Source organism: Dendrobates tinctorius, unplaced genomic scaffold (genome assembly GCF_039654945.1).
Source record: "Dendrobates tinctorius isolate UK_male_01 unplaced genomic scaffold, ASM3965494v1 ptg000071l, whole genome shotgun sequence".
Classification (NCBI taxonomy): Eukaryota; Metazoa; Chordata; class Amphibia; order Anura; family Dendrobatidae; genus Dendrobates; species Dendrobates tinctorius.
This window is the reverse complement of record NW_027361739.1, coordinates 18,660,365-18,679,437: the sequence shown is the minus strand read 5'-3', so window position 1 is coordinate 18,679,437 and position 19,073 is coordinate 18,660,365. Positions and strand designations below refer to the sequence as shown.

Below are 19,073 nucleotides of genomic sequence, written 5' to 3'. Positions count from 1 at the left end.
TTACCCTATTTTGCACAGCAGGCCGTGAACGTGAACTTTGTGCTTCTCCTCCGTCTGTTCCTCATATTTATAAAGTTCACACAAAAGTGAAAATGTTGTAACCACTCTCTTCTTTTATCATATGTCAATGCAAGGAAAAGTTCCTGCCATGTTATTAGATATGTATATGAGTTGAGCCCTTCCCCCTATCCCTACAATTCAAGTAACATTGCAGGAACATTGCTATAGGGTGCAGAAGTATCGGTCACACCCAAGACCTAAGGAGGCACCATACCTATGGTGGGTATGTTTCAAGATTTTGTTTGAGGCCCCATGAGCTTGTACTCATTAAACCATCGAGTCATTTTGTGATTTATTTGATTGGTTTTCTTTAAAATGTAAATATAATTGTAAATCATTTTGGCATAATTCCAGTGAATACTTGAAAAGTTATTATAAATCTTATTAGGGCAGTTGTCTTTTTTTTATTCTAGTTGTCTTTTCCCTAATAAGGAAGTGGGTAATGCAGCTGAAGTTTGTCTCCATAATGCTGAGACTGTGTGCTGTGAGAGGGGAGAGAATGCAGGAGTGTGGAATTTGTCTTCAGAGTTCAGAATGCTCAAATATGCATGAAGAGAGATGGTGAGCAAAATATCCGCTCCCTCCCAGCCCCTAACCAAAAAAAAATGTTAATGCTCATTCACATGTCAAATATTAACAAACGTGTTGTCAGTCCTACCTTGGTCCAAACCAAGCTCTCCCACTCAAGTATGAGAAGCTTGAAAAATCTCCATCTGGGAAAACTTCAGGTTCAGATTTTCTAGCCGTTCTTCTGTCTTGGAATTACATGAAAGTTAACAAAATGACTATTCAAACCAAACCAAATAATGGTGCACGCTTGGTAAGGCCACTCATTGCACCTTCCCACCTACTTGTTCTCTAACTATATCCGCCCTCAACTCGCTCCTTTGATGCCAGAGCTATCAATCAAGAAAGTGGAGAGTGGACATTGATGAAAAACATGTATGTGGTTAGGTGCATTGAACTGTTTGACCATGCCGAGGGTGCACCTATCATCAGTGCTTGGTTATTTACTGCTAACAGTCCCGTTTAAAAGTGGAGACTTGAGAGGTCTTCATGATCATAGACAGTCGAAAAAGTCACAAGGGTCTCTTTCCTGGCGGCTAAGCAATGTCAGAATCTAGAAATATCTTTTGGTGGCCAACACTTGGGTATCCAGTTTATGTTTTATAGGGGTAGATACTCTGTAGGATGCATTGTCAAAACTAGACTTGTGGAAGGAGCTGTTACAACCCTTAAAAAATATACCAGAATTGCGGGATGTGTCCAGATAATTACATAATAATGCAAATTTGTAGTCCATTTTCTTAATCATCATGTGTGTCTGATTACATGAAGTAGTGAGGGCTGTATCTTTATGTTTCAAAACTCTTACCATTATAGAACATCATAAAGAGTATATTCTCTATTTTAGAAGACATATTGTCGTGCCATCATTCCACTGATAAGACAAGGATAAGCAATGATGCAAACCCATCATATCAAGTTTATAAAGCTTAGCACTCGGTGTCGTCCACTGGTTGTCTACATGATGTAACAAGCAATTTTACCGTCTTTTAATAATAAATTTTCTTTGAAAAGAAAGTAATAACTTAAGGCAAATAACTGCCAGACATAAGCTGAACATCTTAAACCTATAAAACTGGGGCCTTATGTTGGTGCTGAATATGGATAGCATAGGAGCACAGCTGGATTCTTCTCCTGAGCTAAGATGGATGGTGGATAAAAAGCTTCTCTACTGGAGCAGAGTACATATGAAACATTAGAAACCAGCAGCAGCAGCGTCTGTAGACGAATCTGTAGAAGAATCTGGAAGGGGCCCGATTTTCCCATAATCTTACCAGCTACAGTAAAAACATTGATCAACACATAATTATGGACATGTTTGCACTTACAATTATTCCCCACCCCCAAAATTTGGTTTATTAGCCAAATACACAAACTTTCTGCCGTTTGCAATAAACCAATTATAAAACAATGGTTTCTCCCTATTCATTGCAAAATACCACTTTTATGAACTACTGCAGTCTCAGAACTATTCAACCCCTGTATGACAAATGCCAAGCAGCGTTAGTACTTAGTAGAGCACTTTTTGGCTCTTATGACTTGCTGCAAACATGATGCCTAGCAAGACATCACCTTCTGGCTGCGTTTCTGAGGATTATTAGCCCAATATTAGTCTGAAGTTCACTAATATTCTAGTATTATGAAGAGAGTGTCATAAATCTTGCACAAACAAGAGAAAGGATATATAAAAAAAGATAATAAAGGCATTGAATGTTCCTATGGATGCAGTTAGAAGCAGAGTTTACAATCGTAAAGTTAAGGAACCTTAATCACACTACGTGGACGTATTAAAAAGAGGAAAACATCACCGTCTGCTACCAGATTACCGAGGAGGCCAGGGTTCAAAAACACTTGAGTGACTATAAAAGACCTCCTGCAAGATTTGGTAGCAGCAGGCACTGCGGTTTTATTTTGCACAGTAAGGTGTATACAAAACGCTGAAGGTCTTCCTGCCTGAACTCCAAAACATAACATCTACTTTCTCAAAAGGAAAAGTCATCTCCAGTGTTCTCAAACCATATAAATATGTCGCAGAAGTTTAATGATTTTATTCTGTGAAACAGTGAAACAAAACTACAAATTTTCAAGCCTATATATCAGCAGTAGGTCTAGAGATGGAAGAATGAAGCTTGAGCTTAAAACAACACCCTGCCTATAGTGAATAATAGCAGTGGCTCAGTGATGCCTATAGTGAAGCAGGGTGGTAGCTCAGTGATGGATACAGTGAAGCAAGGCAGTGGCTCAGTGATGCTCTGGTCCTTTGACACTGGAAGCCTGCTACATTTAGAGGGCAAAATCAAGTAACACGAAATTCTAGGAGAAAACATCATACCTTCTGTGAGAAAGCTTGGCCATCATTGGACCTTTCTGTAGGAGAATGATCACACTGTTCCACAGCATACCTTAAAGTCCACCAAGACTTTGTTCCAGAAGAAGTTCTGAAATATTTTGGAGTGGCTGTCATCCCCCCACCCCCTTGACTTGAACTTTGCTGAAAATCTTTGGTGGGATTTTTGGAAGTCTGTGGAAAGGCGGAAACCCAAGAATATTAGTGCTCCAGAGGTCATTACCCATAAGTAACACAGTTATTATTAATGGCTATTGTGTAGTTGTAATTATCATCATGGGTATTGATCATTAGTATAGTGGCTTATTATTGTTTATATTCAGAACTAATTACTTTATTAACTGGGTCTGTAATGGGTATTTGGTGTATTGAATTCTTTTGATTTTGTTGCCACTTTCATATACCATTATACTTATACCTTTAGTGTTTCTAGTTGTGTGGATTCATTTCATTGTTTCTTTTAATATTTTTAACCGAGAGCTCTTCAACAAAGTTTGTGATAGTTTTCATATATTACTTGGTCATTTTCATGCCTTATCTATAGGTTAGTTGTATATGCATCACGTTTGCAGCAGCTCATAACAGCCGAAGGTGCTCTACTAAGTATAAAGATGCTTGTCATGAAGGGGCTGAATAATTTTGAAGCTACAGTAGTCAGCAGAAGTGGCAATTTAGTTTTGGTGAAACCACTTAGTTGTGTTAAGCTATTCATATTATTCTAGTCTGATTTATTGCAGACAGCAGAAAGTTTGTAAAACTTCCTAAAAAAACCTAATTTGCAATGGAGGTAAATACATTTGATTGTAATTGTATGTTCCTCGGGTATATGGTATTTCCATGTAAAGTGTCTATCTCCTGAATACTCCCAGTATGCTCTATCTGCAAGTTGTCAGTCCCATGAAGGATACAATTGTAAGGAAATAACTTGTTCCTTTGTTTTTCTGACCAGGGATATGCCAGGAGTTGTTACCAGCAAGACCGCTCATTCTGGGAAAATCTAAAGATATGGTTGTCCTGGAATTTCTCCTGGGACAGTGACTCCTGTGAGAGTTACTACAAGGCCTTGATGGTGGATCCTTTATGGGAAGTGACACCACTTATGGTAAGTAAAAATATGAATGACACCATGTACTGTACTATACAAGAGATTGAGAGGTGCAACTCCAGCATATAGACATCTGCATTTCAGACATAGTGGATATATTTTGCTGATTTTTGGATGTGGGCTGTTATGTGAGTGTTCATAACATAGCATCACCAAGGTCAACCACGGAGAGTCCTTTACAGTGTGATATTCAAGCAGCAGGTCACTTGAAAAATGGGAATGTCTTGTATAAAAGATCCCTAACTTAATTAAGATTACATACGCTCCCTACACAATCCAAGATCTCATCTATAGCACCCATAGGCATCCATCACTTCCCAGCCAAAGTCACGGTTGCACGCTGACAAACATCATGTGGCTTTGCCACTCTCTTCTTTTAGAGTGCGACATTTGGTTAGAGGAGTCATATCCATTAATTTCCTATAATCAGGACAGCACAACTATACATCTTCTTCAGTTGTGGAACTATAAGTGGCTGCATGCACCATCTCTCTCTATTTACCTACTCCTCCATGTGTAGTGTAGGTTTCTTACTGTCTTCCTGCCCTCTGTGTAGTCTTGGGTATGTTACTTTCTACCTACCCTTCATGTCTAGTGCGGGGTCTTTCACTCTACCTGTCCTCCACATGTTGTCTTGGGTTTGTAACTCTCTAGCTGTACTCCATGTATAGTTTAGGGGTCTGTCATTCTCTACCTACCCTCCATGTGTAGTGCGGGGTCTGTCACTCTTTTCTTGCCCTCCATATGTAGTCTGGGATCTAACACTCTCTATGTCACGGGGCAAGGGTAGGAAAACAGGGGACGAGGAACCTGGGCCCCTGAACTGCCCCTCAGGCTAAGGGGGTGCCATGACTTTTCTTAACTTGGGGGTACTCTTGAAGGTAGTGAGGCCCAAGTCACCGACCTGTCCCTATCTCCTGTTTAGCCCTGAGCTAAACCCCAAACCCTCTCCCAGGAGGTGAGACAGGGAAAAAAGTGAACTGCAGCAATATACCAATATAACAAAAGGAAAGATAAGACAGACACCTTGGGGTTAAATCAACTAAAAAACAAAACTTAGCTTTCTCTGCTGCAATGCACCACAGCAGAGTTAGGCACCAGATCAAGGTAATAGCTGAAGCTCCACTGCACTCAGCCCGCTCCTGACTCCAGATTGGTTGGTCTCCTAAAAGGAAGTGTATCACCAACAGTTAGCTGCAGCACCAAGTGACATTTTAAAGGAAGGTGGGAGTGGTCACCACCATCATCAGCAAACAGACCAGCCATGCAATTATACCAGCGGCCACTGGGGGGGAAAAACTGATATTAACCCCCGATGTCCTGAAAGGAAAAAAGGTTTAATATGCAAAGCAAAATCTTCCACAGATCCAAAAATGGATCCTGACACTTTACCTGTCCTCCATGTGTAGTGTAGGGTCTGACACCCTCTACCTGTCCTCCATGTGTAGTGTAGGGTCTGACACCCTCTACCTGTCCTCCATGTGTAGTGTAGGGTCTGACACCCTCTACCTGTCCTCCATGTGTAGTGTGGGGTTTCACACCCTCTACCTGTCCTCCATTTGTAGTGCGGTGCCTGACACTATTTATTTGCCCTCCATATGTAGTCTGGGGTGTGACGCTCTTTACCTGCCCCATGTGTAGTGCAGGGTCTGACACTCTCTACCTGTCCTCCATGTGTAGTGCAGAGTCTCACACTCTCTACCTGCCCCATGTGTAGTTCGGGGTCTGACACGCTCTACCTGTCCTCCATGTGTAGTGTGCGGTCTGTCACTCTCTACCTGTCCTCCATGTGTAGTGCAGAGGTCTGTAACTCTCTACCTTCCCTCCATGTGTAGTGCAGTGGTCTGAAACTCTCTACCTGCCCTCCATGAGTAGTGCGGAGTCTGTCACTCTCTACCTGCCCTCCATGTGTAGTGCGGAGTCTGTCACTCTCTACCTGCCCCTCCACGTGTAGTGCAGAGTCTGTCACACTCTACCTGTCCTCCATGTGTAGTGCGGGGTCTGTCACTCTCTACCTGCCCTCCATGTGTAGTGCGGGGTCTGTCACTCTCTACCTGCCCTCCATGTGTAGTGTGAGGTCTGACACTCTCTACCTGTCCTCTATGTGTAGCGCAGGGTCTGTCACTCTGTATTTACCTCCTTGTGTAGTGCAGGGTCTGTCACTCTCTACCTGCCCTCCATTTGTAGTGTGGGGTATGACACCCTCTACCTGTCCTCCATGTGTAGTGTAGGGTCTAACACCCTCTAACTGTCCTCAACGTGTAGTGTAGGGTCTGACACTCTCTACCTGTGAAAAATGAGGATGAATGAACTCATGGAGATTAACATCCAACACTGCGGAGGCACCATCACATGTTTCTCAACGCAGTGATTCTAGAGCAATGCCCCCATCCCTTATGGGAAATATGTAAAAACATGCAAAACACAAGCAGCGGAGACACCATCACATGTTTATCAACGCAAGCAATGACTAGCCAGGTCTTTCCCTGGGAAGGAACAACCACGGGAAGGGCAGTCTCCAATGAAGGAAACCACCTATGCCAAAACATGGTATCCATCCACAGACAGCTGTTTCGGGGTATTGCCCCTCATCAGTGTGGAGTAGGAAACTGGCCAGTAGGAGCAATGCCTAGTAGAAGACTGTGAAAAATGAGGATGAATGAACTCATGGAGATCAACATCCAACATTGCGGAGACACCATCACATGTTTCTCAATGCAGTGATTCTAGAGCAATGCCCCCATCCCTTATGGGAAATATGTAAAAACATGCAAAACACAAGCTGCGGAGACACCATCACATGTTTCTCAACGCAAGCAATGACTAGCCAGGTCTTTCCCCGGGAAGGAACAACCACGGAAAGGGCAGTCTCCAATGAAGGAAACCACCTATGCCAAATCATGGTATCCATCCACAGACAGCTGTTTCGGGGTATTGCCCCTCATCAGTGTGGAGTAGGTTTATCTGCGGATTAGCCTGTGGTTTTGCCCTTCGGTTTGACACCTGTACAATGGAGCAGGTGTAAAACCGCTGCGGAATCCACACAAAGAATTGACATGCTGCAGATATGAAACCGCAGCAAATCCGGGCGGAAAAATTTGCAGCATGTGCACAGCGTTTTTTGTTTTTCATTGATTTTAATGGTACTGTACAACGCAGCAGAAACTGCTGAGGATCTGCAGGACCAAAACCTCTGCGGATCCGCAGCAGAATCCGCAGCGTGTGCACACACCCTAAGAACACATTTTCAGGGTTTTACAGAATCTTTGAGACAACCTTTAAAATATAGCTGAAATGCTGAAGAATGACAAAATTGGTATTTTTGTTGGCACTAGACGTTTTTTTTCCTAGAAAAATATTCAGAATTGAGAGTCCTCAGTGGTTGATAACTTTTAATGGCTAACTGAAAAGATGGTAACAAATTGCAAGCTTTCAAGACTACTCAGTTCTCTTCATCAGGCAAAGACTAATACAAAATTTGAGAATCACATATTTATGCATAACCCCGCACAGAAATAATGCAATAGATAAGACAAGTGATGTAAAGCAGAACTATCATAATGGGAGAGGGATAAACAGTTGTGGCCATAAATATTGAAACAGTTCATAGATAAGGAGTGTGAAAGTTTTATTGTCCTCTGATTAGGGTCTGGTTCTGTGTTGTGATGCCCCCACAAGGTCTGAGGAGCAAATTCCTTAATTGATATAAAAAGACATAAATCCATGCGACACATTCATTCCTGCATCGAGTGTGTCAAAAGTTGTCATAAGTTTATACTCCCAGACTCTTCTGTCTCTCTGAGATTTGAAGTTACCTTTCAATACAAGTCATTTCATGTCTATGGTGCTGTGATCTGGCATACAACAATGTTTGGCCACAGGTAGAGCCATTCTTTTTTCTCTTATTGTGTGGCAATGAGAATTCATGCTTGCTCTAAGCTTTTAACCTGTCTCCTCTACATACAGACCCCCAGTTGGACATTTAGTACAAATAGTTAAGTACACCACATTAGATGTGATGCAGCTGAAAGTACCTGGGATCTTGTAGTCCTGATGTGAGTTGGGGATCTTTATCTTGTCCGTGGTCATTATAAATGGACAGGTTTTACATTTTTTTCTGGTTGCAAGGAAAGGTTCCTGCAGCTGTTGGGGGGGATAGGGAGCTTCTGACAATGATCCTTCTTAGATATGGGGGCTGCCTAAAACACAGTAAGGCCCCTTTCACACTTCAGTTTTTTGTGTCAGTTAAAATCCGCCAAAAAGGCGGAAAAGCGGATCCGTTTCTAAGTGATGTGAACGGATGCCACAGGATCCGTTTTTTGACGGATCCGCAGAATGAGGAAATTTAAAGGAACCGCTGGCCGAGAGAGAGAGAGAGATTGAGATTTTTTGTCCGGCACCCAGACAGAATTTCGGGTTAAATCAGGGTCTGGAGGATCCGCTGGCCAAAACAACGTTGCAAGCTCCGTTTGGAAGTCTTTTAGGATGTTGACGGACAGCAACATTTTGGCGGATCCGCACAAAAACAGATGCAACGGACGGCAATCCGTCAAGATCCACCTATAATGAAAGTCAATGGGGGAAAAAACGGATCCGCAAAGAAAAATGGCGGATCCATTTTTTTTCCAAATCGGCGGATCTTGACTGTCAAAAACGGAAGTGTGAAAGAGGCCTAATTGGGGGTCTGAAAATATGGATTGTAATCGGGCATCTTTTTTTTCCTAGCAATTTTCTAGTAATGCCCCACAGGAGTCGTGTGTAATCCCCCTATGGTGATTTATTCCTCCACATGCCCACCTTTGTAACTAAAACACCACTTGGAGAGATTTATTGCAATGCTACAGCAGAAGTCAGAGGTCAAAAAAACAAGGCTAAGACATTGTGGTAGGAGGGGTCGAACCCTACATTGACAGATGTTGTAGAGTTTCCTTTTTCTTAGATGCAGGACAGGAACATATGACCACCCCTGGTTACTGGGATGGTAGGGAAAACGTATTACTTTAAGGTTACAGTACTGAGGTCGGAAATATATCAAGATCAAATGTATTCACTCCAAATAAAAACAGGATGTGGGTGACGGATGCCCCACTGGAATGTCTAAGTCAATATGGAGTCTACAGTTTTATGGAGCCGATACTGCTAATTTTTGAATGTTCCTCTTTGTAGATAACTAAGAGTGATGGCAGCCTGAGTTAGTGGCAAATTTTGGACCTGCTCCACAGCTATACCATCTTCACACATGTCCGTGCTGCTCATCTCCTCTGCTCTTTTCCTTATTAGAACATATATTGTATTTAACAGGGCTATTGACTCCTAAAATATATAATACATACATTAGGTACAGTAGTTCAGGGCAGGATGGGCTGTAAATGTTTTCATGAGAATTTGGGAAAGTCATGGAATGTCTTATAAATGGCTGTTCTATCCTAAGGATCTAAGGATCTGTGCCTGCATTTTATTTACATGCTCAGTAGTGAGCATTGCTGAGGAGTCGGAGTCGAAAGTCAGGGAAATTGAGAAGACATAGGTTTGGCCTACAGACTCCACAGTCCTGGTATCTACTCTGAGTATATGTGACCCACCCAGCAAAAAGCACTGGCAAAGGGTCAACTTGATTCCATATAAATTGCCATTCCGTTGTATTTGAATCCCAAAGCAATGAATGGAGAGCAGACACCTTCGTGGCACGGTCTCCACTCACTGCTGGTTAATGTAAGCTGAAATGTAATATCGGGCGTCCTCCATTATGGAGACAGGTATGAGTATAAGAGTTTGGACCCACATCTAGAAGACATTTATGTGGTAAATTAGGCTGAAGGGAATAAGTGGCATAAAATAACATAGTTTACCCGATAAATCCCCTGCTTCTCTAGCATGACTTTTCCATTGCTCCCACCCAGTGTCCTTTAATTTTTGCCATTGCCTTAGATTCCTACAAATGATTGACTGCAGCGGTCAGATTCGCTGCTGGGGAGAAAACAAAGACTGGCGGGGAGCAGAAAGGGTGACTTTTGTTAGGTTAGTAATGACAATTTTGTTATATTATGCCATTTACTATGTTGACCTAATAATGCTGATCCCGGAAAACCATTAAATATCTGTTTGGTGGCTGCTGGGGTCCTGGGCTCAAATCCCACCTAGGACAACATCTGCAGGAGTTTGTATGTTCATGTTTGTGTGGTGTGGGTTCATGGGCGTACCCACTGTGGGGCAGGGGGGGCAGCTGCCCCCCCCCCAAAAGCAGTGGCGCGCCACGCACCTATCATGAGGCCTGGCCACCTGTTTTTCCTGCAGCCGGCCCTTTAAATCTTTGGGCATGTCGGCTTTACAGGTGCGCGCAGTGGCTCGGGTGCCCTGTACATAGGGGGTTAAGAATGCCTGACGTTGAACGTCAGGACTTTCTTTGTGGGCGGAGAGAGAGCGCTCTGCTCTCCCCGTCACCCACCCCTAGCTGCAGCGCGCCACTGAACATGAAAGTATCAAGGTCAGGTGACGGTCTTAACTCAGGCATCTGGAAGAGTGTACTCGTGCGCTCCTGAGGCAATCGCTACAGGTCAGGTGCTGACCTGGGTCCTGGGGCTGGGCTGATGTATACAGGGGCTGGGGGCTGGCTGTTGCTGATTTATTTACATGGGCTGGAGGCTGGCTGGGCTGATGTATATACAGGGGCTATGGGAAGGCTGTGGCTGGGCTCATGTATTTACAAGGGCTGGCTGGTCTGCTGTATATACAGGTGCTGGGGGCTTGGGCTCATGTATACACAGGGGCTGGGGCTAGCTGTGGCTGGGCTGATGATTATACAGGGGCTGGGGGGCTGGCTGTGGCTGGGCTGATATAGATACAGGGGCTGGCTGTGGCTGCGCTGATGTATATACAGGTGGTGCTGGGCTCAGTGGGCTGGACCTGGTGATAATATATATACAGGTGGTTCTGGGTTCAGTGGGCTGGACCTGGTGATGATGTATGTACAGATGGTGCTGGGCTCAGTGGGCCGGACCTGGTGATGATATATATACAGGTGGTTCTGGGCTCATTGGGCTGGGGCTGGTGTGGTGATGTATATACAGGTGCTGGGCTAAGTGGGCTGGATCTGGTGATGATGTATATACAGGTGATGCTGGGCTCAGTGGGCTGGGGCTGGACCTGGTGATGATATATATACAGGAGGTACTGGGCTCACTGGGTTGGGGCTGGACCTCGTGATGATGTATATCCCGGTGGTGCTGGGCCTAGTGGGCTGGACATTGGGATTGATATATATATATATATATGTGGTGCTGGGCTCAGTAGGCTCAGACTGGTAATGATGAATATACAGGTGCTGGTATCAGTGGGCTGGTGATGATATATACAGGTGGTGCTGGGCTCAGTAGGCTGGTGTGGTGATGTATATACAGGTGCTGGGCTTAGTGGGCTGGGGCTGGTGATGTATATACAGGTGCTGGGCTCATTGGGCTGGACCTGGTGATGATATATATACAGGTGGTGCTGGGCTCAGTGGGCTGGGGCTGGTGTGATGATGTATATACAGGTGCTGGGCTTAGTGGGCTGGGGCTGGTGATGATGTTTATACAGGTGCTGGGCTGGTGATGATGTATATACAGGTGCTGGGCTCAGTGGGCTGGTGATGATGTATATACAGGTGCTGGGCTCAGTGGGCTGGTGATGATGTATATACAGGTGCTGGGCTTAGTGGGCTGGTGATGTATATACAGGTATGGGGCTCATTATACTGTATAGAGCAGTTTAATTCACCTTTTTCGTTTTATAGTTTTACAACCTGAACAAGCATGGCTTGCCCCTTCCCCTCTAGTTTTGATCCTGGGTACGCCCTTGTGTGGGTTTCCTCCAGTTTCTCCAATTTACATTTAAAGTAGTTGCCCTAAGCCATATGTCCTCAATAACAGATCGGTGGGGGAGCAACACACAGCTCAGTACATTGTGCATGTATACTGTATCTACCCTATCTTCTATGCAAGCAGATGGGTGACTACTTCTGGCCACTGCTGGAGCAGAATAGCTGATTGATGTGTGTGACCGTTGTTGGACTTCCACTGACGTGATAATGATGACCTACCCAGCGGATTGGTCATCAATACGTTAATGTTAATCTCTGACAACCCCCTTTAACCAATTTTGCCATTCATGAGAATAGAACTTTTACTAAATATTGGCCCTCGATACCACATGGACATGATATTTATTCTAGAGCTGCACAACAGCATGTACCAAGTGATCTTGAGATCCCGGTTTCGCATTGCAACTTCACGTCTCATCAAAGACAAGTTGCAGAGATGTTTTCCGACGCACAATTTGTCTGAGAATTACTGTCGCGCTACGAGTATTGTCAGGTAGCCACAGCCTGAGGGCTCATTCACACGGTCGATTTTTCACATGTGAGAATAGCGGGCCAATTATTCTGATCAGAGTTTGATCAGAGTGTGGTGCAACTGTCATCCGTTTTTCTCGTAAAAAAAAATTCTCCATCTTCTCCATTCGGACAGTCTATGAAAATCGGACTGTGCTCTCATGTCATCCAAGTGCAGTCTGTTTTTTTTCACAAACCCATAGACTTGCATTGGCGATTTTTGATCCGACCCTAGACATGTCTCCGATATTTTACGCAAACCACTCAGTCTGAGGAAAAAAATCAGACATGCCCCATAGAAATCATAGGTGCAAGTGTGAAAATCTTGGATAGCAATCATACGAGAAAATCGGACATGTGAATCAGCCCTTAAGGTGACGGAAGCCAACCCTAAATGCTGTAATACTGCCCCCTATGAGCAAAAATAAAATATGGATCTTTTTTATTTCAATTAGAAGAATTTCTTGCTGTTGTATGGAAGGCTGCGAGTGTTTTGACTAATACTCTGCCAGATTCACAGAGGTGATTGATCGCTCTCCACCCGCTCTGTCATTTTTTTGAGCCTTTAATTTGCTTACAAGATTAAAAGGGTTTAGAGACTTAATAGACCTTTCACTGACTGTCACATTCTCCTAACCACTAATTCCCCGCGCACAGATTAATCCTCGGTCAACGGTTGCGGTTTGATCTTTCTCAGAATCTGATTTGCCATGTAAAAGTGACTGGTGCCCAGAACTAAATTCTGTTTATGGTTTAACTGGGTAATTAGAAAGCCCAATTGCCACACATCAAAGTGTATGCCCATCAGTGGTTAGATATAAGAAGCACACTGTGCTGTGATGTCTGGTGGCCATGCTGCGATGGGACAGATGGGAAAAGGGACAAGGTGGTCTGGAAACCCAATAATGCAGGAAATGTAAAGGTTCATGCACACAACATGGGCAATAGTACAGACAAAGAACAGTAACCTTACAATATATAGGACAGGTTTAATTAAGGTAGCATGAATACACTTTGTATAGCACAAGTAGATGGCACTACAGTACATATTGTACTGGTAGTGCGTAGTACAAGTAGATACCAATGCAGAACATATAATACAGGTAGAGAATAGCAAAGGCAGTATAGTAGAGTGATGAACAGTAGAAGTAATACAGAGTACGTAATGTATCCATTGTTGAACACTTAGACAAAAGTACAGTACGTATAGCATAGGTAGCAAGCAGAAGAGTGCTGGACAGTAAATGTAATAAATATAGAAAACAGTGCAATGCCTATAGTACAGTTGAACAGGCTGATAACAGTAAAGTACATTTATTATAAGTAGAAAACCGTACATTATTGGTAGCTTAAATAGTAAAGCAGTCCAGTACATGGTGTGCAGATAAAGTACTGTACATGTAGAGTGGAGGAATGTACATTAACTACAGATAGATGGCGGAAAAGTAACGTAAATTTAGTAGCGGTAGAGAGCAGCACAAAACAGTACATGGTCAGAGTAGTACAGTACAAGTTGTGCAGGTAGAGTGCAGGACATTGCATGTTATACAGGCAGAAAGCATTACTAAACAGTACATGGAGTAAACGTTGAGAGCAGTACAGCACATGTACAGGTAGAGTGCCGGACATTGCATGTTATACAGGCAGAAAGCAATAATAAACAGTACATGGAGTAAACGTTGAGAGCAGTGCAGCACATGTAGTACAGGTAGCGTGCAGGACATTGCATGTTATACAGGCAGAAAGCATTACTAAACAGTACATGGAGTAAACGTTGAGAGCAGTGCAGCACATGTAGTACAGGTAGAGTGCAGGACATTGCATGTTATACAGTCAGAAAGCATTACTAAACAGTACATGGAGTAAACGTTGAGAGCAGTACAGCACATGTTCAGGCAGAGTACAGGACATTGCATGTTATACAGGAAAAAAGTAATACTAAACAGTACATGGAGTAAACGTTGAGAGCAGTGCAGCACATTGCATGTTATACAGGCAGAAAGTAATACTAAACAGTACATGGAGTAAACGTTGAGAGCAGTACAGCACATGTACAGGTAGAGTGCAGGACATTGCATGTTATACAGGTAGAAAGTAATACTAAACAGTACATGGAGTAAACGTTGAGAGCAGTACAGCACAGGTAGTATAGGTAGAGTGCAGGATATTGCATGTTATACAGGCAGAAAGTAATACTAAACAGTACATGGAGTAAACGTTGAGAGCAGTACAGCACATGTAGTACAGGTAGAGTGCAGGATATTGCATGTTATACAGTCAGAAAGCATTACTAAACAGTACATGGAGTAAACGTTGAGAGCAGTGCAGCACATGTAGTACCGGTAGAGTGCAGGACATTGCATGTTATACAGTCAGAAAGCATTACTAAACAGTACATGGAGTAAACGTTGAGAGCAGTACAGCACATGTACAGGTAGAGTGCAGGACATTGCATGTTATACAGGAAGAAAGTAATACTAAACAGTACATGGAGTAAACGTTGAGAGCAGTGCTGCACATGTAGTACAGGTAGAGTGCAGGACATTGCATGTTATACAGGCAGAAAGCATTACTAAACAGTACATGGAGTAAACGTTGAGAGCAGTGCAGCACATGTAGTACAGGTAGAGTGCAGGACATTGCATGTTATACAGGCAGAAAGTAATACTAAACAGTACATGGAGTAAACGTTGAGAGCAGTGCAGCACATTGCATGTTATACAGGCAGAAAGTAATACTAAACAGTACATGGAGTAAACGTTGAGAGCAGTACAGCACATGTAGTACAGGTAGAGTGCAGGATATTGCATGTTATACAGTCAGAAAGCATTACTAAACAGTACATGGAGTAAACGTTGAGAGCAGTGCAGCACATGTAGTACCGGTAGAGTGCAGGACATTGCATGTTATACAGTCAGAAAGCATTACTAAACAGTACATGGAGTAAACGTTGAGAGCAGTACAGCACATGTACAGGTAGAGTGCAGGACATTGCATGTTATACAGGAAGAAAGTAATACTAAACAGTACATGGAGTAAACGTTGAGAGCAGTGCTGCACATGTAGTACAGGTAGAGTGCAGGACATTGCATGTTATACAGGCAGAAAGCATTACTAAACAGTACATGGAGTAAACGTTGAGAGCAGTGCAGCACATGTAGTACAGGTAGAGTGCAGGACATTGCATGTTATACAGGCAGAAAGTAATACTAAACAGTACATGGAGTAAACGTTGAGAGCAGTGCAGCACATTGCATGTTATACAGGCAGAAAGTAATACTAAACAGTACATGGAGAAATCGTTGAGAGCAGTACAGCACATGTACAGGTAGAGTGCAGGACACTGCACTTCAAGAGAAATGTGCTGTCTTCCCGGTGCAAAAATTAAAGATGTGTCTGACAGGATGTCAGGACTCTTCAGATCTACAGATGACTACCCATTCCTGCTACTACATGTGGGGACAAATGACACCGCAAGAAACGACCTGGAAACCATCTGCAGAGACTTTGAAGACTTAGGCAAGAAAGTGAAAGAACTGGGAGCGCAGGTGGTCTTCTCTTCCATCCTCCCAGTGGATGGCCATGGAACAAGGAGGTGGAATAAGATTCTGCAGGTGAACAACTGGCTACGTCGATGGTGCCGTCAGCAACGATTGGATTTCTGGATCACGGAGTGAATTACCTTTACGATGGACTACTTGCTAGAGATGGAGTGCACCTTACGAAGACTGGAAAACATGTATTTGGAAGTCGCCTTGCTACACTTGTAAAGAGAGCTTTAAACTAAAACAACATGGGAAGGGAAGCACAAGACCAGAAAAAGCCATACACCTGACAAATGCTGTTGAGAACTCTGCTATTAGAAGTGGAAAGGAAGAACAAAGACAAAAGAATCTAATTAATAAAAATATTGGAGAAAGAGAAACCAATCACAAACTAAAATGTTTCTATACTAATGCACAAAGCATGGGCAACAAACAAGGAGAATTGGAACTACTAACACAGGAAAAGGAATATGATGTCATTGGAATCACTGAAACTTGGTGGGACGATACACATGATTGGAATACAAGGCTAGAAGGATACAACTTATTTGCAAGAAACAGACTTGATAAACGAGGAGGAGGTGTCGCATTGTATGTTAGAAACGCGTATATCTGCACAGAGATCCAAGCTTCAGAGACTGGGAGTTCTGTGGAAACTGTTTGGGTAAGAATACAAGGACAGAACAATGGAAAGGACACCATTGTAGGCATTTACTACAGGCCGCCTGTGCAAGCTGAAGATATGGATGAACTCTTTATGCATCAAATGGCCAAGTTCTCCAAAAAATATGACATAGTTGTCATGGGAGATTTCAACTATCCAGACATTTGTTGGGAATCTCTCTAAGGCAAAACTAACAGGTCAAGGAAATTCTTATCCTCTCTTGCTGACAACTTTATCTTCCAAAAGGTAGGGGAGAAAACAAGGGGAACTGCTACCTTGGATCTAATCCTTATAAACAGGGAGGAAATGGTTGAGGAGGTAAAAGTGGCTGGGACCCTAGGAGGTAGCGACCATGCTATTTTAGAATTTTGGATAACTAGAGGAGGAAGACCTGTGAAGACTCAGATGTCAAGGCTAGATTTCAGAAAGGCAGATTTTAAGGGATTCAGAAAGAGAATTGGAGGGATCCAATGGCTGGATATCCTTAAAGACAAAAATGTCCAGGAAGGATGGGAAATCTTGAAAAATGAAATTCTCAAAGCACAATTGTTAACAATTCCAAAAAGAGGGAAGAATAGGAAGCATTTAAGGAAACCAGGATGGATGAACACAGAACTTAAGCACATGCTAAAAAGGAAGAAAAAAATGTTTATAAAATGGAAAGAGGGAGGCATATCTAAAGAAGAATATAATGCTGTCTGCAGAACCTGCAGGGCACAAATCAGATTACTAAAGCTGACAATGAATTGAGGCTTGCAAGAGATGTCAAAAGCAATAATAAAGGATTTGGGGGCTATGTCAAAAGTAAAAGAAAAGTCAAAGATGCTATAGGATTTTTACAGGATGAAAATGATGAAATGGTAAGACAGGATGTTGAGAAGGCCGAACTTTTAAATTCCTATTTTGCATCTGTTTTCTCTCAGAAAGGAAATGTAACATCAACTGTTCTTCACTGTCCTATTAAAGGAATAGAAGAATCCAGGATATCTATAAACAGAAAGATAGTGAGGAAACACTTAGCTAACCTAAATGAATTCAAGTCTCCAGATCCAGATGAATTACACCCCAGAGTACTGAAGGAGATAGTAGAAGAAATTTTTGAACCCCTCTCCATAATCTTTGAAAATTCTTGGAGAACAGGAGAAGTCCCAGAAGATTGGAGAAGAGCAAATGTTCCTATCTTCAAAAAGGGGAAGAAGGTGGACCCAGGCAACTATAGGCCGGTGAGTCTGACTTCTATACCAGGAAAGATCTTTGAACAAATTATTAAACAACATGTATGTCAGTACCTGGATAAGAATGAAGTGATTAAACAGAGTCAGCATGGGTTTGTAACTAATAAGTCATGTCAGACTAACTTAATTTCCTTCTATGATGGAATCAATGATTGGGAGGATCAAGGAAATGCCGTAGATATAGTATATCTTGACTTCAGCAAAGCATTTGACAAAGTATCTCATACAATCCTTATTGAAAAAATGACTAAGTATGGAATGGACAAGGTAACTGTTAGGTGGATTCATAACTGGCTTAGTGATCGGACCCAAAGAGTGGTCGTAAATGGCTGCACATCCAGTTGGAAGAATGTCTCAAGTGGGGTACTACAGGGCTCTGTCCTGGGCCCTGTATTGTTCAACATCTTTATCAATGATTTAGATGAAGGAATTGAGGGTAAACTGATTAAATTTGCTGATGACACAAAGCTAGGAGGGATAGCTAATACTAGAGAAGAGAGAGAGAGGATTCAAAAAGATATAAATAAAATGGAGAAGTGGGCAGCAACGAACAGAATGGTTTTTAACAGGGAAAAATGCAAAGTACTACATCTGGGCAATAAAAATGAAAAAAGCATATACAGAATGGGAGGATTAGGGCTAAGCAACAGCACATGTGAAAAAGACTTGGGTATACTAATAGATCACAGACTGAATATGAGTCAACAGTGTGATGCAGCAGCAAAAAAGGCAAATGCAATTCCAGGATGTATTAACAGAAGCATACAGTCTAGATCACGTGAAGTCATTATTTCCCTCTACTCTTCTTTGGTCAGACCTCATCTGGAATATTGAGTCCAGTTTTGGGCTCCACATTTTAAAAAAGACATCAACAAACTGGAGCAAGTTCAGAAAAGAGCGACCAGAATGGTGACCGGTCTGCAAACCCTGTCTTATGAGGAAAGGTTGCAGGATTTGGGAATGTTTAGTTTGCAAAAGAGAAGACTGAGAGGAGACTTAATAGCTGTCTACAAATATCTAAAGGGCTGTCACATTGTAGAAGGATCAACTTTATTCTCATTTGCACAAGGAAAGACTAGAAGCAATGGGATGAAACTGAATGGGAGGAGACACAGATTAGATATTAGAAAAAACTTTTTGACAGTTAGAGTGATCAATGAGTGGAACAGGCTGCCATGAGAA

The 19,073-nt window shown here is 42.7% G+C and overlaps 1 protein-coding gene across 13 annotated transcripts in view; it reads left to right on the top strand.

Moving 5' to 3' along the window:
* LOC141096078 (uncharacterized) overlaps nt 1-19,073 on the top strand; it is a 603,498-nt gene that overhangs the window by 257,499 nt on the left and 326,926 nt on the right. For 11 of the 13 annotated variants that reach the window (XR_012233568.1, XR_012233569.1, XR_012233571.1 and 8 more), the window contains one exon: nt 3,924-4,076. Coding sequence is in view for 4 of the 13 variants with exons in the window: in XM_073582477.1 (XP_073438578.1) it covers nt 3,924-4,076 (153 nt within the window). In the remaining 9 variants the exon portion in view is untranslated. Of the gene's footprint in view, nt 1-3,923; nt 4,077-10,007; nt 10,098-19,073 lie in introns of all 13 variants that reach the window. The other 2 variants (XR_012233570.1, XR_012233574.1) reach the window with 1 other exon arrangement.